Source organism: Conger conger, chromosome 2 (genome assembly GCF_963514075.1).
Source record: "Conger conger chromosome 2, fConCon1.1, whole genome shotgun sequence".
Classification (NCBI taxonomy): Eukaryota; Metazoa; Chordata; class Actinopteri; order Anguilliformes; family Congridae; genus Conger; species Conger conger.
Window position 1 is genome coordinate 27,081,988 of NC_083761.1, and position 25,899 is coordinate 27,107,886.

The 25,899-nt window shown below is 40.1% G+C and overlaps 1 protein-coding gene across 1 annotated transcript in view; it reads right to left on the reverse strand.

Moving 5' to 3' along the window:
* Window positions 1-25,044, reverse strand: part of LOC133121211 (uncharacterized) — a 51,490-nt gene extending 26,446 nt beyond the window's left edge. The window contains exons 1-5 of the mRNA XM_061230414.1: window positions 25,022-25,044; window positions 17,858-18,101; window positions 13,622-13,817; window positions 9,875-10,037; window positions 4,697-4,811 (exon numbers count right to left, since the gene is read on the reverse strand). Of these exons, the coding sequence (XP_061086398.1) occupies window positions 4,697-4,811; window positions 9,875-10,037; window positions 13,622-13,817; window positions 17,858-18,071 (688 nt within the window). The 5' untranslated portion in view covers window positions 18,072-18,101; window positions 25,022-25,044. The remainder of the gene's footprint in view (window positions 1-4,696; window positions 4,812-9,874; window positions 10,038-13,621; window positions 13,818-17,857; window positions 18,102-25,021) is intronic.
* Window positions 25,045-25,899: the final 855 nt, after the last annotated feature.

Sequence of the window (25,899 nt, forward strand, 5' to 3'; positions counted from 1 at the left end):
TTTGATGGGCGAGACCTGATATTATTTGTTTGGTGTGCTTTTACTCGTATTTGTGAGAACCAATTTAATTTCTCTTTTGGTGCTAGGGGGGGCAGTTAGTGCTCAGTGTTAGACATTGCTGAGTGACGCTCACAGATGTTACAAGGTAAAGGGGTGAGAGGGGGGTAACTCAGAACTCCACCAACTCACGACTACAAATCCAAGGGAATATTTGCAATACAGGTAGACCAGAACATTTCAATATTGTTTCATTTAACGTTAGGGGACTAAGCTCCCCATATAAGCGTTCCAAGGTATTAGATTTCCTACGCAGGAAGAAGATAGACATTGCGCTATTGCAAGAGACACACCTAAGACCTAATGATGTTTCCAGGGTTCAGAACAGATTCTATAAGCCAGTTGTGGCATCGGCTGATGGTACTCGTACAAAAGGAGTTATGATATTAATGAGACTAAATATTAATGCATCAATTGAAAAAATTGGCTCTGACGCGGAGGGACGTATAGCATTTTGCTGTGTGTCTATTCAGGGGAAAAAGGTTGCATTCGTCAGCATATATGCCCCAACCATTCACGACACAGAATTTTTCCCCTCGATTACTGCACAATTACTGAAGCTCAATGATTACCAATTATATATTGGTTCAGACATGAATGCGGTTGTAGACAATAACCTTGATAAGTCATCCTCAGTGTTAGCGGGCTCTCAAGAAGCAGCTTCTAAAGCACTTAATCGCTTGATAGCGGACTTGAATCTAACTGATGTATGGAGGATACATAATCCATCTGTTAAAGACTATACCTTCTTCTCCTCAAGACATAAGATGTTCTCTCGAATAGACTATGTCCTGGTATCTTCTAGTTTGCTGCCTTCGGTAAATTCAATAGATTTTCTGTCCAGACACTTATCTGACCATAACCCTATCATATCCACCTTTAATTATGGCAGTATCAAAAACAGGGCCTCCAGATGGAGGTTTAACGTCACCTTGTTAAGCAACGACAAATTTTTGGCACAATTAAAAACCAAGTTGACTGAATTTATAGCTATAAATAAAGACAGTGTTGCAGATGTGACAATAGGGTGGGCCGCCATCAAAGGCTTTATACGAAATAATGCCATCTGGTTCAGCTCTCACCCAATTTGCTCCGGCAAATTTCCACGTTAGAAGAACAATGCGAGACTTTGGAAGATGATCTTAAAGGGACATACACCTTGGCAAAAGAAAACAAGCTCAAAACCAAACAAGCAGAACTGAATGATTTGTTAAGACGCAGGGCAGAATATATGATCCACATAACCAAACGAAAGTACTATGCAGAGGGTAGCAGACCGAGTCATCTTCTGGCGCTTACTCTTAAACGGCAGGAAGCTAAAAGGTCCATACCAGCGATCAGATGTGCTAACCGTGGGGTAGTAACCTCAACAGAGGAAATAAACCAGACATTCAGGAATTACTTTGGGCAGCTGTATACGAACGGCCCGGCTCCCACTGAGGATGACTTTTCTAACTTTTTTGATGGACTGGGCCTCTCTAAATTGTCAGAGGAAGAGACGAAAGCCCTGGACTGTCCGATCACACTGGATGAGCTATTTAAAGCAGTCAAAGCTACTAATAAGGGCTGTACACCAGGTATAGTTGGTATACCAGTGGAGCTTTATCTTTCATTGTGGGATGTCCTTGGACCAGTATGGTTGGAAACACGAGATTATGCTATCAAAAAGGGCATTTTCCATAGAGATCTAAACACAGCCTTGATTACTGTTATACCTAAACCCGGGAAGGACCCCTTGGAGTGTGCCAATCACCACCCAATATCGCTGATGAATGCTGATCTCAAGATATTTTCCAAAGTCTTAACCGGTAGACTTGAAACAGTGGTTAAGAAAATTGTGAGTCCTGATCAAACAGGCTTTATTAAGGGACGCCTGGCCTCTGATAACGTCCGCCGACTCCTACATATACTGAGCGCAACACATAAGATCCCACTTGAATGTGGCCTGCTATTTGTGGATGCTGAAAAAGCATTCGATCGCCTTGAATGGCCATATTTGTGGAGGGTTTTGAGAGAATTCAACTTTGGAGACAAATTTATCAATATGATTCAAACATTGTATGCCAACCCATCAGCTCGGGTGTGTGTGGGAGGAGGCCTCTCTGAACTATTTGACATCAAACGCGGCACACGCCAGGGGGATCCTCTCTCGCCGTTGATCTTTAATTTATCTATCGAACCACTTGCTCAATTAATTAAAAAATGCCCTCAGATTTCCCCTATTACAATAGGTGCAACATCCCACTCAATTTCGCTACATGCGGACGACACGTTGGTTTACATGGCAGACGTTCAACAGACTCTTCCCAGGGTATTAGAAATACTGGAACACTTTGGACACCTGTCCGATTACAAGGTCAATCTGGCAAAATCTGCATTGATGTTGGTTAATACAGACCAAAGTAGGGTGGCTCTCCCCCCCCAGATTAGTATTAAGAAGTTGAAGTTGAAAGATCTTCTGATTAGGTGATTATTTTTATTTGATCTCTACCTGTTTTTGTTTTTGTTTTTGTTTTATTTCTTGGTCAGTTGCAATATCCGGATTGGTGGTAGGGAATGGGGAGGAGGGAGGGGAGCGTGGGGTGGTTTACGGGATAGGTGGGGTTATAAATCTGGTTAGTTAGAATAGCTAGTCTGCTTTTCATGGTTATGGATCATAATGTATTTGACACGGGATTTAATAAAATAGAAGACTATGCCAGTGCGTGATACCCTCAGGCTATAGAGTTGGATCATCTATCCTGCTGCATAAGGACCTGTTTGGTTTATTTTTGCCAAAAGTCCTCTGATGGTCTCAAAATATCTAAATATAATGATTGAATGCAATTTGCTGACTTTCATTAAAATATTAAAATAATGATTTTCTACGATGGCTTCCTATTCAGAACAATGGCAGGTTCGCTTTCCCCCTCGGAAGGCTTCATTTATATGACTGACACTATGACAGAATTTACTATTGTAATGAATATATCTTTTGACAGAATACAGAATATATTTTCAGGGTATTCAATATAATGAGGCCAAATTTTAAAAGAGCATATTTTATTTGTGGGCCTTCATCTTCCAGCCTATGTGGGACAGCAAGTGTTTTTTCTGTAATTTAACCGTAATATATTAATTTTTATGATCGGAACTCAAGCAATGGCCATCTTTAGATCAAAGGTAATGGCTTTTTGATAGCATTGTAGCAAGGCTCCTTGGGGGAACTAGAAGTCAATGGGCCTCATTTATGAAACATGAAATTGACCATAAATCCTATTGCTCTCACCCTCAAGTATGATTCCAGATATCCAACATCTCTCCTATAACTTGCCAATGCGTTCCTCCAGCCCTGTACTTTCCTTCCCTCGCTGAAGCCTGGAAGGCAGGCTTTAAACAGCTGAAATTCATTAAATAGCCGAAATTCCATATGGTATTTTAGGGTCGTCAATTTATGTTAATCACAAATGCTTTGAACGTGAGTACGATGTTCAATGATTTTATCAACATACACATGGATACGAAAAAAAAGCTCTCTCTACGTGTGTTTGATAAATCTGGTGGAATTTGTTAGTTGGGTTCCAATCACATATACAAAGACTAATGAATATAAACAGAACACCAGACATGAATATGAAAAATAATAAATTACAAGAATAATGATAATAAACAACAGGAACTTCTGCATTCATCCTGCTGCTACCCTAGCTAGCACATCATGGCATGAGGCATGACATCGTCTCTGTTCATCAATTACATGCATAGCTATCATAGCTAGCATGATTAGCAGAGCTAGCTAGGAACTGGCTTTGATCATGCTGTAACGTATGCATTCACTGTGATAGTCCTGGCCAGGTTCCCGCCAAACATTCTGGACCCATCTGAGCTGAATAAATTTATCTTGGTCTCATCTCAACAAAGATGAGCCCATTTTGCCCATAGCTCTGTCACACTATGATGGTTTTCAGTTGTTTCCTGTTTGAATCTGCCATTAGGGAAGGTAAAAACCCGGAAAGATGCCATCGAGATTGTGTCAACCATTCAATAATATTTTTAAGGATTAAAGATTATAATGATGTGGCAGGTTTTTTTTTTTTTAAACATATTTTTTCGGCCTTTTTCAGCTTTATTGGACAGTATAGTATAGAGAGACAGGAAGAATGGGAGCGAGAGAGGGAAAGACATGCGACAAATGTCAGACAGTCGGATTCGAACCGCCGACGTCGCGGCTCGCAATGAGCATGCGGTCAGTGCTCTACAGGCTGCGCCACCGAGACACCCCAGTGATGTGGCAGGTTTGAGGTTTTTTTTTTTTTGCAGGTGAGTGAATGAAAATACCAATATCTTCGGTATTTTGGTATTTTCCAATTGTTCATCAACATCACATACTTAAGTATGTATATAGGACAAACCTCTGAACCCATCAGTCCAATGTATTAATGTTAATGCAAATTACAAATGAGCAGGCAACTAAGATGCATCAACTATGTTATAGCATGGAATACAGCATTTGCAGGCTTTTGCTTTCATCAGTTTCTTGTCCAAAGATTCATGTAGTCCTATGAATAATTAAACATTTCCTCACACAGATGATGAGAGTGATTTAAAAAGGCCTGAAATGCTATCCCATACGATCTGAAGAGCAATGAAGGTTACTCACTCTTTATTCTGTCCAAAGATAGGGGGTGTACTTTGAATCCAAGAACGCAGCCTGCATCCAGTTTCAGTCGATTCTCAGTCTCGAAACTGCCGTGACCTTCCATCTGCACACAACCCTGCATACAACATTTTTTGGATAAGTTATATTGTTGTAATTATAAACGCTGAACACATCTCATCTCTTCCGCCTTTCAGTGGTTGAGCATAGTGATCTGCGCACCTTCTGAAGGTAGTTTTAAAAGGTTGAACTTCTTCGAAAACATCTCTTGTTTGTACAATTTTTTCCTGACAGGGTATTTGAAATGCACATGATACTTTGTGTAAATTAGACATCTTCGGAGTTGCTGTAAGGTGTATATCTTCAATTTGAAGATGCTTCAAATAGGCTTCAAGTCTTCATGCTAAGCTAACATGTTTTGCTAACATGGAAATTGAGCCAGTGAATGCACAAAAATGAAAATGAAATCGAACCTCTCGTCTAAGTCGGAAAAAAGGTACATTTCCTAAAATTTAGGTGTTTTCCTTTATTAAGGCTACAGTTGTCAATACCACAAATTTCAAACCGTTGAGGCACAAACACACTAACACACATCATGTTATTAAAGTTCATTATTACTAGATTTACAGTGGTGTGAAAAAGTGTTTGCCCCCTTCCTGATTTCTTATTTTTTTGCATGTCTGTCACACTTAAATGTTTCAGATCAAACAAATTTAAATATTAGTCAAAGACAACACAAGTAAACACAAAATGCAGTTTTTAAATGAAGGTTTTTATTATTAAGGGAGAAAAAAAATACAAACCTACATGGTCCTGTGTGAAAAAGTGATTGCCCCCTAAACCTAATAACTGGTTGGGCCACCCTTAGCAGCAACAACTGCAATCAAGCGTTTGCGATAACTTGCAATGAGTCTCTTACAGCGCTGTGGAGGAATTTTGGAATTTTGGGTTTTCGAGCATGAACCGCCTTTTTAAGGTCATGCCACAGCATCTCAATAGGATTCAGGTCAGGACTTTGACTAGGACACTCCAAAGTCTTCATTTTGTTTTTCTTCAGCCATTCAGAGGTGGACTTGCTGGTGTGTTTTGGATCATTGTCCTGCTGCAGAACCCAAGTTTGTTTCAGCTTGAGGTCACGAACAGATGGCCGGACATTCTCCTTCAGGATTTTTTTGGTAGACAGCAGAATTCATGGTTCCATTTATCACAGGTCCTGTCTTCCAGGTCCTGAAGCAGCAAAACAGCCCCAGACCATCACACTACCACCACCATATTTTACTGTTGGTATGATGTTCTTTTTCTGAAATGCGGTGTTACTTTTACGCCAGATGTAATGGGACACACACCTTCCAAAAAGTTCAACCACAGAGTATTTTCCCAAAAAGTCTTGAGGAACATCAAGATGTTTTCTGGAAAAATTGAGAAGAGCCTTAATGTTCTTTTCGTCTTGGAACTCTGCCATGCGGGCCATTTTTGCCCAGTCTCTTTTTTATGGTGGAGTCATGAACACTGACCTTAACTGAGGCAGGTGAGGCCTGCAGTTCTTTGGATGTTGTTGTGGGGTCTTTTGTGACCCCTTGGATGAGTCGTCGCTGCGCTCTTGGGGTAATTTTGGTCGGCCGGCCACTCCTGGGAAGGTTCACCACTGTTCACCATTTGTGGATAATGACTCTCACTGTGGTTCGCTGGAGTCCCAAAGCTTTAGAAATGGCTTTATAACCTTTTCCAGACTGATAGATCGCAATTACTTTCTTTCTCATTTGTTCCTGAATTTCTTTAGCTCTCGGCATGATGTCTAGCTTTTGAGGATCATTTGGTCTACTTCACTTTGTCAGGCAGGTCCTATTTAAGTGATTTCTTGATTGAGAACAGGTGTGGCAGTAATCAGGCCTGGGTGTGGCTAGAGAAATTGAACTCAGGTTTGATAAACCACAGTTATGTTTTAACAGGGGGGGGCAATCACTTTTTCACACAGGGCCATGTTGGTTTGGATTTTTTTTCTCCCTTAATAATAAAAACCTTCATTTAAAAACTGCATTTTGTGTTTACTTGTGTTGTCTTTGACTAATATTTAAATTTGTTTGATGATCTGAAACATTTAAGTGTGACAAACAAGTGTGTAACAACAGTCAGCGATGGCCACAGCCAGACCTCATCAAAGGTCTGGCTGTGGGCATGGCCAATGCCCGCTGCTCCGAGCGCATCAGCATTCCCAAATAGTACATATAGTAATAATACAGAGCAATGGTTACAGTATTAGGCTAAGCACCAGCTTGAATCTCCAGCCTGTGTTTCCCAGAAGGTAACGGCTGCTCAAACTCCACCCTTAAACACAGAGACTGGTTTATGGGGCGATCACATGACACTCCCACAAAAATACTTAAAGGTTGTAGTTGGAATCCATGCTACAAAGAATTGAGGCTATTTTGTGAGCAAAGGGAGGCCCTACCAAGTATGCTTGCTTGCACTTTTGCCTGGTCTCGACATGATGATTGACAGAAAGTTTAACGAATCTGAACACAAATTCAGCTCAGTCGGCCTATTAGGACTACTCACAGATAAATAATAGTAAATAACAGGCCATGTACTTTTTTTTTTTTTTTTTTTTTTTTTAAGTACATGGAAACAGGTCAATGTCCAGCAAACAGGGCAATACAGGGTATGCAGAAACGTGTTGAAGTCCAGGCAAAGCAACGAGAGTAATGCGAGAAGTCATGGTGATGTCCAAGAACAGGCAGAGGTTGGAACCGGGAGATCAATAAGCGGGCTGGAGAACAGAAAACTGAAGGGCTGGAGCAGGGCTTGTACAGAGATGGGTAAAGCAGGCAGAAGAATTGGAGAAGGACGGGACGGCACAGGACTCGGAGACAGGAACTTGGGAAACAGTTAAGGAGCAGGCAGGAATAAATGCTGGAAAATTCAGGACACAAGCCTGGATGCAGGGCACAAGATGATCTGGCACAGGACAAAGGAACAGAAAGGTTTAAGTACAACACTAATGATGACGGAGAAACAGATGAGATTATTACTGCTGTGGAAACGCATATCAGGTACAGGGGGTGTGGACACGTAATGGGGGAAAACATGAAACGGAGTACAAGCACAGGAAACACATAGAAACGGAGAAACCACACGGGACGTGACAAAACCATTTGAAGTTTATAGAAAGATTGAGTTAACTGCTAACATTAGTGTTAGCTCTTTAGCTAGCCAACAAATTTGGCTGTATTCATTTCAATTTGATTTTTGAATTGGAAAATGGCATTTGCGAATGCGAGTCCTGGATTCAGCTGGATTCTTTTACGTGCTTGAGCTATGACGAAAGGCTGAGAGAAACAACAGTTATAAAACCTTTGCTGGTATGACAGAGTGATTGACAGCTATACCATAAAAAACAGCTACATTAACATTACAACTTCAACAAACAAATCAAGCTGATGGCAATTGCCCACACGTTCAGGACAATCCCTAGCTAGCTGGCTAGTAAATACATTTAAAAGTGAATAATAAAATGAATGACAAAACAAAATTGACAAAATGTAATACCTTACACCTCTAGCTAAAATACTGTCCACAAAATCGTGACTGCATCCGCTGTCCTTACAAATAATTTAGGCATTTTTAATCCTGGATCATTTATGTCTAAAGTTAGCTCTGTACTGTAGCTTGTTTGAAGCACAGGGCTGTGTGTTTACATCGGCAGCCATTTCTGTTAGCAGCGCACTACCTTTTGAATATGTAACAGAAACATTTTTTTATAAAAATCACTAAAGCTTGATCTTGAATGCACCACTGATCACATGATGACAAGATACTAGTTAAGTAGTTCTACGATACAAGTTCACACACAGTCTCTTGACATGCACAAGAGAGAAGTGAGGAAAATAACAGCAGGCAGTAGTTTTACTGATCTAAGGGAGAGGAACCAGGGAGGAACTGGCCTGTCACAAAACAGTGCTAACTTTGTTACATTCGTCACTGATGTACAGCTACTTATAAATTAAGCAAGCCAATTCTCTGATCACGGCTAATGAATCAAATTACTCGTACAACATTCATATTCAGAAAAAAAGTCAATATTCCTTTTTAGTACTCATCTGAAACGAATACTCGGATCGCCCTTAGTGTGAACCCTTTTTAAGCTTACTCATTATTTATGGTTCTCTTGCAAGCAATAATTTCAGTGGGGTCTGGTACTTTGGGTTGTGGCACTCCTTGTTAGACTGTATTTTAACAAAAACATCATCTCACCACCTCTCAATTCCTAATGCCACATAATTATTATGAACTGTATAAATAAAGGTTACTGTATTATTTAACTTGTGTGTGTGGAGTTGGCTGGTTTGCTTTACCGAACCCTACCGGTTTACAAAAAGTGGCATCACGCTCCCATTAATTGTAGTATGACCATGTTTATTGGACTAATAATCCCAAGTCCATAGATATAAAATGGGACGTTCCATAATATCAGAACGCTGTAAAAGCTGCCATTACCACAATACAGTAAATGACAATACAAAAAAATAGTTTTATCCATGTAATCGGTAAGTGGTACATACAGTGGCCTCCATAATGTTTTGGACAACCCCATTATGTTTTGATTTGCCTCTGTTTTGCCCCAATTTCTTATTTGGAATCGCACCATTAACGTGTGGTGAAAGTGCATAGATTTTATTAAATGGTATTTATACATTTAGAAATTACAGCAGTGTTCATACTTAGTCTCCCCATTACAGGGCACCATAATGTTTAGGTCATTAACTGTGTTCTAATTTCAGGATGACTAAACAAAGTGGCATAGGTGGAAAGAACAGTTGGTAGTAAATCTGCATTGATGTTAGAAATTGCTTTTACTCATGGGCCTTGATTCAATCAACATTTGTCTTACCTTAGGCTCACAATTAATTCAAGTTACATTTTTTGTCTGCAGTAGAACAGTTTAGCTGTTCGAAATCACCAAATAAACAAACTGTGGATGGGAGAAAAGACCCCAATATTTTTATTTAATGGTTACAGTCAAGTGTAAATGTTGACTGAATCCTAGCCATAGTTATAATATATTGAATAGCTGTTATAGAGGGGTGGTAGTGAAGGCAGAAATAAGTGTGTGAAGGAAAATGGTAAGGAAGAGAATTACAGTCTGGGCAGATGAGTTGGGTTGCATTTAAAATCGGCCATTACCAAGGGATCACTGGAGGCAATCTTTGCGGCCACTGCTCCCTTGTTTTCCTGCTCCAATTTCACAGGGTTTTCATTTTTCATGACCTCATATACCACACCTAGGCCCAGGATTCTTTTGTCCTTTTTCATTATTTTGAACAGGATGTGGTCCTTGTTTATTGTGCTGGAATGAGAGAACATGCAGAAATTTACTCAACTGTATTGCTACATTCGGCTTCTAAGGGTTGGGACTATATCAAGTGTTTGACTATTTATAGAACATAAAAGGGCACAGCTTATCAGTGGGTAAACAGCTATTGGATTAGCTATGTGGGCAGATAAACCCACACACCTTAAACCAGAGAGTTTTACACAGGTGGCTTTCAAAGGAACGCTTACCAATCATGCATTTTCAGTTAAAAACTATAAAAAAATAATTTCATTGTGTACCAGAAAATGAATTCAAGAGATTAGAATAACGCTCAGTTGTATTTAAGCCCCCTCTTCCCTAGGTTCGGGGCTTTTGTGTCACTTGTTATTCACGTTCTGTCATTTACAAAGCTGGGTATACAGTAGCCGGAGGACTGCTTTCCTTTTAAAATGAAAAGAAATGCAGGAACCTCTTTTAGCTTGGGCTAGAGTAAGGGTTTTGAGACTGTCTTCACCCTGTTTGTTTGTTTGCTTGCTCGCCGTGGGTTGGGTTCCGATCTCCGTAGCGTGCTGCTCCCTATTTCACCTTCCTCGTTTCTTGTTCTCGTTTGTCTGTTTATTCTCACCTTCTTCTGTGTTCTGTTCTCCATAACGTGCCGCACCTTATTTTGGCAGCCGTCTTAGTTTACCTGTTTCCTCCTGACCTTGTTTTAACGGCTCTTTTGCCATTCGTACAGCTGGAGGCTGAGTTTGCTTTGTTTATGTCTTGTTCACTATTTCCTGTTATTTACGAAGCCAAGTATACAGTGTACAGGTACCTTTTCCTGTCTAGCCTCCTTTTGATAGCTCTTTCACCGCTAGTAGAGCTGAAGGCTGAGTGCGCTTTGTGTTTGTGTTACAAAGTTTGAGTATTGGTATTTTACTGAAAGAAACGCAGGAATGTCCTTTAGCCTTGGACTAGAATTGGGGATTAAGATTTTGTTTCACCCCTGTTTGTTTCTGTTCCCATCCTGTGCTGTGTCTTGGTCTCCGTGGTGTGCTGTCCCTCATTTCGGTGGACGCCTTTCTGTAGCTATTCACTTCTCGTCTTGTGTTGTCAGCTCTTTCACCGCTTTCTAACGCCAGTTTTGAGCCGTATGAGTTCAACGTATCCATTTGACGTCAATTTTCCCCATTTTCACAGGCTAAGTTTTGTCCTATCTTCACCAAATTTGTTACAGGTGATGTTCAGACCAAGCCTCACACTGAGATGGATTTTTGATTTTTTAAATAGTTTGTTCCAAACAGCCAACAGGGTGTGAGGGCATATCTCAGCAACGCTTTGATGTATTGATGACAAAATATTGACTCCTGTGGATGTGGATAATAAATTGGTGTCACTTGACCAATGGGGGGCGCTGCAAAAATCAAAAACAACATTTTGCCTCGTAAGTGTTGATGTGTTTACACAAACGTGATTCTTGTGTAAGGTGACAAATTAGATTTGGCATAGATGATCTTTAGACCAAGCTTCACGAAAGTTATCAGATGGATTTTTGATTTCCATAAGCATTCATCTGTTACAGTCCATTGAAATCAGCACTGAATCCATCAAACAGGATAGAATTACCATACAAAATACCAAGAATGGACAAATGGCTTTACAAATGGACTCCAGTGGGTTTTTTTGGGGTTTTTTTCAAGCATTTTTTGGAAGCAAAGCTGTGAGGTAGGTGCATGCTCAGTTGGGTTGATGTTTGGTGATTGATTTGGTTAGTCTTAAACTTTCCACTTTATTTACATCATCAATAAAGATTATTGAGCCCACTCTTGAAGCACCTATGCAAGTCCAAGCCATGCCACTTACTCTACCATGCTTCACAGATGAGCTTGTATGTTTTGGCTCATGAGCAGATCCGTTCTTAATCCACACTTTGGCCTTTCCATGACTTTGGTCGAGGTTAATCTTTGTCTCATCAGTCCATAAAACTTTGTTCCAGAACATTTGTGGCTTATCTTCATACTTCTTTGCAAGTTGTAATCTCACTTTACAATTCTTACTACAGATGAGTGGTTTGCATCTTGTGGTATTGCTTGGGGTAGCCTCTATATTGCTGCTTTCTTCTTCAAACACTTGATTGAGATACCTTCACCCCTGCTCTGTGGGGATTGTTTGTGAAGTCACTGACTGATGTTTTGGGGTATTTCTGCAGTTGTTTTACTTGGACAACCTGTTGATATTACATTACATTACAGTCATTTAGCAGACGCTCTTAACCAGAACGATGTACAATAAAGTGCAAATCAATCAAAGTTTGATTATAAGCTATGGTATATACATGGCTAATCAAAGTGGTGAGGTAGGGAGGGAAAGGTGCAGCCTGAAGAAGATGAGTCTTCAGTCTGCGCTTGAAAGTGGTCAAAGACTCTGCTGTTCTGACATCCAGAGGAAGGTCATTTCACCACCGTGGGGCCAGAACAGACAGCAGCTGTGACCGAGAAGTGCAGGCGCGATGAGGGGGAGGTGCCAGGCATCCCAAAGTCACAGAACGGAGGCGTCTGGTTGGTGTATAGGTTCTGATTAGTTTTTGAATATATGTAGGGGCTGATCCCTTAACTGCTTGGTATGTGATCACCAAAGTTTCACATTTCAGGCAGCCAGTGGAGGTCGCTGAGCAGAGGGATGGCGTGAGAATGTCTGGGGACGCTCAATACCAGACAAGCTGCAGCGTTCTGAATTCTATTACAGTCCATTTTTTAAGTCAATTAATTAAGGGGAGGACAGCTGCTCCACTGACCTCCAGCCAAGGAACAGTCTCAGGCTTGTCATGGTCTGTTTCCTGGGGGTCCTCATCATCCATGACTGCATCCAGCACACATTTAACCAGAAAGCAGATGTTGTGCTGCACTGCACTGCAGGTGACCATCGATGGCACAAATGGCGCAACCTCAGGTGCTTTAAAAAACAGCCACTTCCACCAGGTCTTCAGTCTGCTGAAAGTTCTCTTTATGACAGAATGGGCCTTGGTGTGGTGTCTGGTAAATCTTTGCTGCATAGCGATCTGCAGTGGCTTTTGGAATGCAGTGATGATAATAATGGGCTTCTTCAGGCAAGGGTAGCCTCCATCTCCCACAATGAAGTAGCCAGGAGGGGTAAGAAGGCTTCTTGGTACAGATAACTGCACTGGATAAATCTGTGGTCATGCAATGACCTTGGGTATCCCTCAAATATGTCTAAAAAGTGTTCTTTGCTGTACACACACAGCCTGGAACTACACCGATTAAAAAAGTTTGCAGTTGAAATAGTCTTGTGCATCCACAGTGTTGGGTGCTTTAATCCACACATAGCATCTATGAATAGTACCAATACAAGTGCTTACAAAAACAACATCCCAGCACATTCATTAGAATTAATGAGGATTTCAAACATCTTAAACTCTCCACAACCCTGAGAATTTTTACCCAGTATGTAACATGTAATACAAGAGAGAATAAGATCCTGGACCTGCTGTATACCAATGTTAAGATGGTATAGAGCTGCATGGCCCCAAAAGACAAGTTTAGTGTTGTAGAGTAACTCACACAGACTTCCAAAAGCAAAGAATTGGGAATTTTATTGGTAGTTTGGAGTGGACTCACCTCTTGTCAAACATGCTGTCTACTTTCTGAAGACCCGCAGTCACACACTCCAATTTTATCTCTGTAGTTACCATAGTGCCACCACCCTCAAGGCTTTGTTCTGCTTCAACAAATGGCACCACCAATTTCATTCCAGACTTGGCCTGCCATTTTTTCTTTAAATCCACAGCTGCTACGCTGTACCTACGGAATCCACCTAGAGCATATGGAAATTACAGAATTACTATGCAGCACACAACATTTCTATTGTGAAACGACTGCTTTACAAATGGACTCCAGTAGAATTGCCTTGCTTTGGGGGTTTTTTCAATCCATTTTTTGGAGCAAAGATGTGAGGTGTCTTGTTTTTTTTGTTGCTTTTTGAGGTATTATGAGAGGACCAAGCATACTTCACTTTTTACAAAACAAAAATTTAAACATTTAAATTTAAACAGATTTAAACATTAAAATTTTATTATTATGTCTTCTCCTATTAAAAGGAATTTGCAAATGCCAAATCTGGCAACCCTTGTACAATTTCCGCAGTGTTCTACTTTGAGGCTCCAGAGGTGAGTTAGCTCACTGTGCGCTGTATGGAGGAGAAGTTGAATGGAGAAGCATACTGAATTCATTGTAAGTGACTATATTACTTTAAAAAATGTATACAGTGACCTCCAGAATTATTGGTACCCTTGATAAATATGCACATAAAATCAACGTAGAGTGCTTTATTAATGATTCAGTGTAATCACCAAAAAATTTATAAGAAATCTTAAAGCTTGATGCTTTTGTGACTTTAGAGAGCTCATAAATTTACAACAAACCAGCATCAGATTTGCCTCTGAGTCAGGTTCTGCTCAAGATTTCTTCCTGTTAGCCAGATAGCTATTCCTTGCCACTGTTGCCCTTTGCATACTCTTGGGGGCCTTTTGACAAAGCCCCTTTGTTAAAAGTGCTACACAAATAAAAATTTATTGGAGAATGAGATGGCCATTGCAGAACATGGATGTTGTTTCCTCTGGGGTCAGTAGCTTCACCGACGATGCTGACAAGACAACATTAACTTTCCTTTCTTATGATGATTAACTTTGTGAGATTTTACCATACAGATGCAACAAACGTATTGACAGAAACCTTAGAATCTTGACTTCCCAAATGCACCTATTGACACGTAACATTCATTGTTTTAAAATGTTTTCAATTAGATGAATAAGACCATTGTGATTTCTTAATCTTTACTCATTAATATGTGAGTTTCGATCAGCGCAAATTCCGGCACATCTGATTCACATTGAAACAAGATGATAGTTATTCTCTGATAGGGGAGGGGTGATGACATGTGCGACAACACCTGCTGTAAAGCATGATAAAATTTCATGAGTAAGTGCATTTCTTGTGTGTGTACTGCAACTTCTCCAGGTTCACTTAAATTCAGTAATATGCGCGTTTGTAAATTCCCACAATCAAAATAATACATACGTGATGTGTAGTGGCGTAGCCAGGATTCTAAAACTGGGTGTCCTCGCGCAATCAATATTAGCATTCTGTATCTACGTTCGGGGGCATGGCATAAAAAATAACTTCGCTAAACAGACCAACTCCAAGAGCAAGTGCGTTACGATCATATTGGTAAATACGTGTGCTGTATTGCAACTTCTCTCTGTGTTCCTCTGAATATTCAGTAAAACGCATTTGTAAGTTCCCACTCTTATGAATTTATGAACGATTCTAACCATTATATATCAAAATAATACCTCTGCGTTTTTGTCTTAGACATAGGCTAGTTGGTAAAGTGGCATCTTTGTTTGTAGGCTATATGATGCAACTATGTCACATTTTATATTTTATTTTTAGAGATGAAGATGCAGAGGAAACACCAAGTACACCACCAGCTGAGGATCAACTCACAGAAGGTACCCAAGGAATCTGTTTGTGAATGGCATCTACATTGTATGCAGTTTGTGTGGTGATTTCAATAAATTCCTGAATCAAAAAATGTATTGGTTTCTGTCTTTGTTTTTGTAATTTATCTTCGATTTCTAATTGGATTTGCTACTAATATTTTGTCATTTTCATACCCAAGACCTAGATGAACAACTTTCAGTGATCCAAAAATTTTGGTACAATTGGTTAGTGCAGGTTTCTAGAGCATTCCTGTACACGTTCAAAACTACTGTTTACAATTTGTGTGATTCTAGAGCAATTTACAACCAACCTACTTACTGTTGCCATGTTATTTTAGCAGAGTTTGTGCTGAAAACAGGTCTTCTGTTCTTTTCCTTGTTTCCCTACTTTCAGTGTTTTCTCTTTGTTCTCACTCATCCTTTTTTTTGTGTCTCTGCCCTTCACTCCCTATACGGACTTCTTTCCTGTCTTTCATTCAATCCCTCACCTGTCCCTCGTTATCTGTTCGCCAGCTCCTACACCTGTTTGTTATTTAGTTGTATTTGTGAGTGTATTTAACCTTGTCTGTCTGTCCTTTCCTTTGCCAGTTCTTTGCAGCTTCACCATTCCTTTACCTGTGTGGTAACAGTTTTTTGACTCTGATACTTGGATTGTTGTTTTTTTTTTACTTCACCACCTACCCATCACCCATGCCTGTTTATATTTTAACTGTTATATATGTCACGTTTCAGGTCTGTCTCGCCATGTTTTATGTTTATTCACGTTGTCTTAGTCACGTAGTGTCTTATCATGTATTATGTTAGTCTTGGTTCGTCATGTTTAGTTATGTTTCGTTACGATTTATTTTCTTGTCATGTTTAGTTATGTCTGGTTACGATTTATTTTCTTGTCATGCCTAGTTATGTTTTCGTACGATTATATTACCTGGTTATGTTGAGTGGTTATCGTTCTTAGTTTCGCTTTGTGTTATGTTTTGATGCATGTTTATTGTTACGTTACTGGTCGTTGTTATGCACACACTTTTACATGTTTTTCCGCAAACCTTGCGTTCCGCCTTTTCTCTCTCTCTCTCTCTTTCTGTCATTCACTCCCTAATTGTTTTCCATTTGTCTATTTACTAAAACTACTAACGCTAGATCAGGATTGGGTAGAAACTAACAAACTAATCATGTGTTCATGTTACCTTACGTTTCTCGTGCATGTCATTTACTAATTTACTAATGCTAGGGCAGGATAGGTTTATTACTAATGATTACTAATCATGTTTGTGTTCAATTCCAGGATAGTACAACCATTTATGTACTTTTGCTTTGGTTACCATTTATTTTGGGGGATGACTCATGGCCACTGCTCTGCATGCAGATCAGCATCCCCTCAAAACTTTTCCATTATGTAACACACAGGTGTCAAACTCCAGTCCTGGAGAGCCGTAGTGGTTTTTGGGGTGTTCTGGGTTCATTCAAGTCATTAATTGGTTAAAGTATCCACACGCCTTGTTCCCAAGGCCTTAATTTGCCTTAATTGGAAAGGCCTATTGCCTAACATGAAAGGAAACCATAAAAACCCGCAGACACTGCGGCCCCCTGGGGATTCAGTTTGACACCCCTGATATAACACATTTTGTTACTTACAGGCCATGGGAGGATGGGAATGCCTATATAGCCGGGTTCCTCCCAAGATTTCTTCCCATCAGCTAGTTTTTTCTTGCCTTTACCTCAAGCTATTTGGGGGCTTAGCGTTGATATGTTTTATTCCCTTCTGTGTTGCTCTGTAAAACGTCTTTGTGACGGTCTGTGAAAGGCGCTACATGAATAAAATGTAATTGAATCGAATATTAAATCTTTCAAAACTTCTGGAGTCTCTGTGATTAAAATTAGTATTTAGTATTACAATTCAGTGTTGATACCCAGCACTTCTGCTGCTATAGCGCTCATCAAAGAATTAAACCTTGCATACATTATATTGTAAGCCTATGAAAACAAACTTTAAATAAATAAAAAATGAATGTATCAATACTTTTTTTACAATATTATTTTTTCAAATGTGCTCTCTTTTCTTCTTAATGATATTGCTCACATTGTGTTTCAGAAAGCCTACAGCCATTTAGCCAATGCTCTTAACCAGTGCAACGTACAATCAAATGAATATACTTATTTATAATGACTTCCTTCACTTTCATTGGCATAACTCTGGCCCTCGTGTTGACAAATGCCAATACCAGACTCCAAAAGCAATAAAAGAATCCTAGAATCAAGACTACATACTCACAGCTTTCTTATGTCAAAACTAAGGACACGATTGAAAACACCTGGCTAATTACAAAAAGCTGTGATATTCCATTACATCACTCACCAGAGTCCATAGTGTCCATGTCCTGGAGTATGTCCTGCAGTGTAAACTCTGTGTGATTGTAGTGTTCCGTTTTCCGGAAGAAGTATCTGGACTCCGTAATTTTCACAATAGACAGCACATCCATGTTTTTGCACTCACAGAGACTCTTGAATGATTTCAGTTGACCATCATTATCCACCTCCTTCAGAAGGATTTGGTTCAACTTTTTAAACATTGTACTGCTGCCTGCAGGTCCTGTTTCGACCTGTAATGAAACAAAATTAAATGATCACAGAATGCTGTAAATAGTTGATCGTGAAAGTGATTGTTCATACCCTGCCAGCAACAAAATCAGTATCTGAGTATTTTCCCACTATTACCTTGTTTTTTTCCTAGAAAAAAACCCCAGAATCAAATGGAAGCAAAATCATCAAACTACTTAAAGTAGTAATAAGGCAATAATAAGGCAGCATGAGCAATTTCCAATATGCAATTCAAGGTCAGGTTCTGGCTTTGTAGATTAAGTTTAGTAATGTGTAAGCCATTTCATTTATACTGAAGTAAGTGACAAACTGCCTACAAAGGTAGATACTAGAATTGTGTTTCAGGACAGTATCCAGTAGAGGTTGTGATGGGAATTGGGTGGAGGACTTTAATACGTAAATTCTGACCTGTTTAACAGTTAAGATAGCTTTACAGGGTTAAACGGGAGGTGTGTTTGTAGAGGAACTGGACTTTTTGGAAAAAGTACCAGCAGGGTATCCCATGTTTATCCTGTGTCCTTGAGGTAAACCACCTCAGTTGGTATATTGTACACGGTAGATATATTGTTCTGACCTGTTTAACAGTCAAGTTAGCTTTACAGGGTTAAATGGTAGGTGTGTTTGGACTTTTTTAAAGTACCAGCAGGGTATCCTACATGTATCCTGTGTCCTTGAGTTAAATGACCACAGTAGGTATATTGTACATAGGTGTACTCAGAACCTAGGATAATGGGTGTCTCGATGGCGCAGCCTGTAGAGCGCTGACCGCATGCTCATTGCGAGCCGCGACGTCGGCGGTTCGAATCCGACCGTCTGACATTTTTCGCATGTCTTCCCCTCTCTCTCGCTCCCCTTCTTCCTGTCTCTCTATACTATAAACTGTCCAATAAAGCTGAAAAAGGCCTAAAAAATATCTTTGAAAAAAAAAAAAAAGAACCTAGGATAATGAGTATATTGCAAAACATTGCAAAGAGGGATCCTATGGATCTCTGTTAGAAAAATCAGATCCTCTAGTTTGGCTTGAGGAAGCATGTGAACAGCGCAATAGTAAATGTAAAAGCAAAATAAATAAACATGCAAATGTACAAGCAGCCCTGTTGCAAGGTCAAACAGAACTGAAATGCCGTTTGTCAGTAGCAGAGAAACCGTGTGCTGAAAAGCAGCAAACAATTGAAACACTTGGGGAGGCTCTGAGAGGTGAGTCTGCAGCAGGACAGGCAGAGCGCTGTTTAGCAGCACATAATAACATTGAATGAACAATGAACATTGACAGTTAGCATCACTGAGGACAAGTTTAGCTGAATCAAAAACTGTAAATGCCCCCATTAATGAAAAGGTTTCAGCTGTCATCACAAATGAGGGTCATAAGATGTCGAGAGATGCTTGCCACAACTGTGGTAAGATAGGGCATTTTAAAAGGGACTGCTGGTTGAGGGGTGGGGGTGCTGCTAGACAGAGACCAAGGTGCATGAACACAGGGACATTTGTAACACAGTGAGAAATCTTTCCTTCTGCTCAGGGTGGGGGTGCTGCTAGACAGAGACCAAGGTGCATGAACACAGGGACATTTGTAACACAGTGAGAAATCTTTCCTTCTGCTCAGGGTGGGGGTGCTGCTAGACAGAGACCAAGGCTGAAAAACACAGCAAAAAGTATGACACAGTCAGAAATCTCTCATACAGTTCCAGCCATGACCTATGAGGACATGAATTCAATACTGCAGCAGCTTAAACAAGTTTTAGCTAAGTTTTATCTAAATTCTGCTGCTGCACATAACAGTACAAAAAGTACAGAAGGGTTTGGGTGTCAATCGATAATGAAACTATTTGTGGCAATTGTACTGACAATAATGTGAAATAAGGTATTTGTGTATGTAAGGGATTCAAACGGGAATGCAAACCCTAAAAATGTAACGCATAGTTAAGAATGCCATCACTGCTCCACTGTCATATAACCATACAACGCACACATTGATGTTTGTTATGACCATACCCGTTTACACAGATGAATGCAGATGAGATGGGATTGATTCAGAGAATTCACAACTATCTGGGCCCTCGGGAATAAATGGGAACTACCGAGACACACACTGGGACCTGATTTTCAAGGGAGCCACGGCAGCAAAAGTATTGGTGTTACTGGATGTATCGGCTCTGACTTGCTACCTTCAGGTTTTCATAAAAAAACACAAAAAGGATGCCGAGTACAGGGAAAGGAAGGCTGTAATGAAAGCCGGATTTGTCTGCCTGTAACCCAATCAGGGACAACTACCTGTATTTTACATCTGGAGGTTTGGGGCATAAAAGCTCATTCCTTTCTAACATGAGTTTGTAATTGAACTGCCTTGCTTTTACCCGGTATGCTTCATACTGTAATTAAAGACTATTTTTGCTATATGAATACATTGTTGCCAACCTGAATATCGGACTACTAACTTCATTAGGAACATGTCTATTTTAGTACACCTACTCATTCATGCGATCTAATCAGAAAATAGTTTTCTCTTACTTCCTGCTTTTGCTCCATTCATGTTTGTAGATAGCACTAATCTACTCGTAACAACTAACATAGATTTTGTACAGTACTAATTATATTAACACACTGCTTCTCTGTCTAACTAACTAACAGTCACTAGTTTTGAGCAATTATAATCACGTAAACTAACAGACTATCTCTATTTATATACTGCTCTATAACTCCGCCTCTCTGTTCTATCTCTAAATTGCCTGCCTTAATTTGGCAAAATGTTTGCACCTGCCCTCCACTATCACTAACTCTATGCAATTGTCTATGAGACAGGTGCACGACTCAGACAAAAAAGATGTGATAAAGTCCCGTCAGGGCTTTATTAGGGGAATGTCCAACGAGCCTAGCTGAAAAACAAGAACACTGAGCTTTATGCAGGTGTAGACAGGTGCAGACAATTAGCTTGAGAGCAGCATGTGAATTGAAATCAGGTGTGGAGGATTGATAAGTTAACAAGATCATTAGTAATCCTTAGTAATAAACCTATCCTGCCCTAGCATTAGCAAATGAGTGAATAACTCATTTAGGTAAACTAATAAAAATTAGTTTACCTAGCCAAACAAAACTAGAAAAGGTATCATCCTTGCGTAATAACACAAGTAAAGACAACAGTTAAGGTTTACAAGGAGGTAGGGAGGGGCGGGAGAGGTGCAGCTTGAAGAGGGGCGTCTTCAGATTGTGCTTGAAGGTGGTAAGAGATTCTGCTGTTCTGACCTGGGAATTTGCTCCACTAGAGTGTAATAGTAATACAAATAAAAATCCATCCATATCTATTCACTTCAACTGTATTTCGGTGAATATGAACCATAAAGCTAAACATGTACAGTATTTTCATGTTTTTAAGGTTCAGTGAATGCATTCACAATTCCTTTCTATCACAAAATTCTACGCAGCGCTTACTGCAATATGCAGATAAGCTTGAGTATAATTCAAAGACAGACTTTGCCATCTCATATAAAAATGCTCTCTGTATCAGCTAACAACTCTCTGTTTACAACTTTTCTACAACGTGCCACAAGAGAGCTGTTATGAGTTAGCATAACGTAAACGTGTGGTGCAGGGTGGAGCTGGTCCAGACTGCAATTTAAAGCCCGTAATAGACAGAAGCAGAATTTGCGGGGGTGCTAAGCTTACACATTTACGTGTCTAAGCATATGCATTTGAGCAATATTGCATTGTCGGCCGGGGCCTCTCTGTGCGGAGTTTTCATGTTCTCCCCGTGTCTGCGTGGGTTTCCTCTGGGTACTCCAGTTTCCTCCCACAGTCCAAAGACATGCAGGTTAGGGAGAGTCTAAATTGTCCATAGATATGGTGTGTGTACCCTGCGATGGACTGGCGACCTGTCCAGGGTGTTTTCCTGCCTTTCACCCAATGTATGCTAGGATAGGCTCCAGCGACCCTGATCAGGATAAGCGGGTTAGGATAATGAATGAATAAATGAATGAAGATGCATTCTACACAGCTAGATGTTCTGCCAAAATCGACTCCGTATAAAACATTGCAACATCCCCAAAGTTTTTTGGCTAGGCAAAGGCTTCTCGCCATGTCCGCGATTTTCATGCCAAATTGGTCTAATTTGAAAGTCCAGTCACAGTTGAAAAATTCACACCCTGAAAAACGCAGTGAAATTAAGAAAGCATGTTCAAATAAGATCTATTTTATCTGTTTAAAACACCTAAATGGAACATTATATTTTGAGTAGATTTTGGGATGGAAATTTGGCAGGACCTGGCAACCCTGCCAAATAAATGACGTTATTGTCCCACTTTTTTATTTTGTGGCGGTTACTAGGGGTGATCCAAGTATTCGCTTTAGATGAGTGCCCATAACGATTATTGAGTTTTTTCAGATTCCGATTTTTGTATGAGTAATTGGATCATTATCCGTTATTGGAGAATTGGCCTGCTTTATTTATTTATTCATTGACTGTTATTTATTCATTTAGCTGTACATCAGTGATGAATGCATAACATAGTTTTGTTTTGTGATTTGCCAGTTCCTCCCCATTAGATGAGTAAAATTACTGCCTGCTGCTATTTTCCTCACTTCTCTCTTGTGCATGTCAAGAGAACTTGTTCCAATTGTAAATTAAGGATATAATTACTTAACTAGTATCTTGTCATAGTGATAGGGGTGTGTTCAAGATCACAAACATTAGCAAACATATTAAAACTTTTTTTCTGTTCGCCACAAACATTAGCTAACAATTTGAAAAGGTAGTGCGCCACGAACAGAAATGTCTGCCGACAGGGAAGACGCAGAGAGAACAAAAGTTGACAATTATTTGGCTGTTATAATACACTTTAATCACTTTAATTTTTTCTTACCTCAAAAAAATGAGGTGAATAAATCAATAGCGATGAATCTGTTAGGTGGCATTGTTACATCTAAGTTGCATCCATTTGTGTTCTAAATTAATTAGGGGTGAACTAAATGGAATATTCATTTTAAATCGTTCAACAGTAACTGTTTACTGCAAACATAGTTTGCTGTGAACTTTCGCTGTCTTGAACACACTTCTGGTAGGAACTATAGTCACTGGGTGTTCCTGACTGAACCTTATCAGGTGTATGTTCCCGATTGCTACCGATACGTGTATTATATAGACATGCCCCAAACATTTCAAAGCATGAATAGCTGCTCTTTGTATTGAGTGATGCTAGTTTGGATCAGACTTTCTGCATTCTCCATTCGGGGTTGTTAAAGAAATCAATCTTTCTGTTTTAATGATCATGTCAATGAATACATTTTTAGCTCCTAAACTGGTAAAGTAGCTGAATTTAAATAAGCCTGTCTATTGTAACCTTGGTGATGCTTGTTCGCCTAGCCAGCTACTTTCGGCTGACTGTACTGTAGTGTGGGTGACGGATAGACGCCACCCGATAGCAAGGTATATTAACTGAAGCTCCTGACCCGTATCTACATGATTGTATGCATTGCACTGCTGCCACACAATTGGCTGATTAGATAATCGCATGAATAAGTAGGTGTAATAGAGTAAAGATGTTCCTAATAAAGTGTTCGGTGAGTGTATTTTCTTCATTTCAGTACTTTTCCTGCAGAGTCGCTATTATATGCCTCCATAATCTGCGTACTGTGGTGGCCCGACCTGCGATCGGTACACCACTGGGGTCGAACAGCCAGTGCGCCGGCGCCAAGCGCTGGGGAAAATAATTAACGGCAAATATTTTCCCCTGACGTGTCTAAGAGCGGCACCGTGGAGAGAGGCCGGGAGGAGGATCAGCACCGAGGACAGCGGCCCCGAGACGAGACGCGTGAGGAATGGGACGGGAAATTACTAACCTCCTCTAATTACACAGGCACAGCTGCGCCGAGTTCGCGGAAGGGCGCGGCAGCGTTTAAAAGGAGAAAAGAAACGCCAAGCGGGGCTCAGCACGGAGGAGGGTTACCTGGAGCCGGAGTGAGTAAAAACCCTACTAGGGAAGCCCGAGCTAAACCAGCAACGGGAGAAACGCCAAGAGCCTGGACGGACCGCGAGAGCCCAGGGGCACTGAACGAAAGTCCGCAAACGAAACGTTCAACAGCAAAGACGCACGTGAGGAAATCACCCCCCTAACCCCGCTAATCTCTCCCTCTCTGCACCCAGCACGACGCATCCCGGGCGGACGACTAGGCAGCCGGAAAGCCGCAGGACCCGCACCAATCCCACGGACGGAGGAAAGACGCACCGAATTTTCCGGTCTTTTTTTTCGTTTTGAGTTTTTGATTTTTTCCTTTTTGATTTTTGAGTTGTGGGACAAGGAAAAACCCCTGGCTGAGCTAAATAGCTTGGCAGTGCCCTGAAGGCACGTGTGAACAGAATAAAAGCACTGTTTTGCACCAATTTTATTCTCTCTCTCAACCAGCAGCCCGCCACAGTACGCATGGGTCTGTAAATGTAAATGTATGCACATTTCCTTGTCAAGTTAAAAAATATATATATATAAATCCCAATTCATGCTTAGAAAGTGGCGTATGCACATTTCAAGGCCCCTGGTGTGGAATTTCAAAATAAAACCACTTCAATAATTATATACATGTAATATATGACCAAATTCACGCTGGAATGAAAAGGAAACTCTGTACTTTAACCAACAAATTCCACTTCACATAGATACAGGATCACAAAAATTACAAAGACCGAAGAATCAACTTAATCAGAATAAAGCAGTCAATAAGAGTTATAATAAATCTAACCTCATTAGCTCAAACCTATTAGTGCCATGATCTGGTGTTGAATTCCAAAATAAAACCACTTAAAAAGACAGATACAGTTAATATATGACCAAATTCACACAGGAATTTCAAGGAAATTGCAAACCTCATATGAGTAGCCTAGGATTGTAAAGGTTGTCAAGAGCACAAGAAGGAAAACGACTGCTGGAGAGAGACTGACCTTGTCTGCCTCTTGATTCGGTTGAATGCAGTATTGATGTAAAAATAATTGTCTTGCATGTAGACACGTGTTTTTAAAGCTCCTATGCAAACTGAACTCTGTAACTACTCCCCTGTTGGGTCACATGATATACCACATCCACATATTCTCAAACCTGTATCTCATGTTTGTTAGGGCGGGATTTGCCTAGCGCACCTGAATGCAGCTGAAAAACACTCTTCTTGCAGTAACCTGTGCTCATTTAACCCTTAGGGTGTTTCGAGTTGGGAATCAAACCGTTCTTTCATTTTTGTCACGTTTCAGGTCTGTCTTGCCTTGTTTTTTGTTTAATCATTTTGTCTTAGTCACGTATTGTCTTATCATGTATTATGTTAGTCTAGGTTCGTCATGTTGTTTAGTTTATTTCTTGTTACGATTAATTGTCTTGTCATGTCTAGTTATGTTTTCGTTACGATTATTTTACCTTGTTATGTTGAGTGGTTATCGTCTTAGTTCGTTTAGTGTTATGTTTTGATTTATGTTTATTGTTACACAAACTGGTCGTTGTTTAAACGTACACTTTTACATGTCTTTCCGCATACCTTGCATTCCGGCTTTCTCTCTCTCCCTTTCTGTCACTCACACCCTAATTGTTTCTTTTGTCTACTTACTAAAATCTACTAATGCTAGATCAGGATTGGGTAATACTAACATACTAATCATGTGTTCATGTTACCTTACGTTTCTCGTGCCTGTCATTTACTAATTTACTAATGCTAGGGCAGGATAGGTTTATTACTAACGATTACTAATTACCTTGTTTAACTTGTCATCCATCTCACCTGTTTTCCATTCCCTTGCTGCTCTCTAACTAATTGTCTACACCCGCATTTATAGCC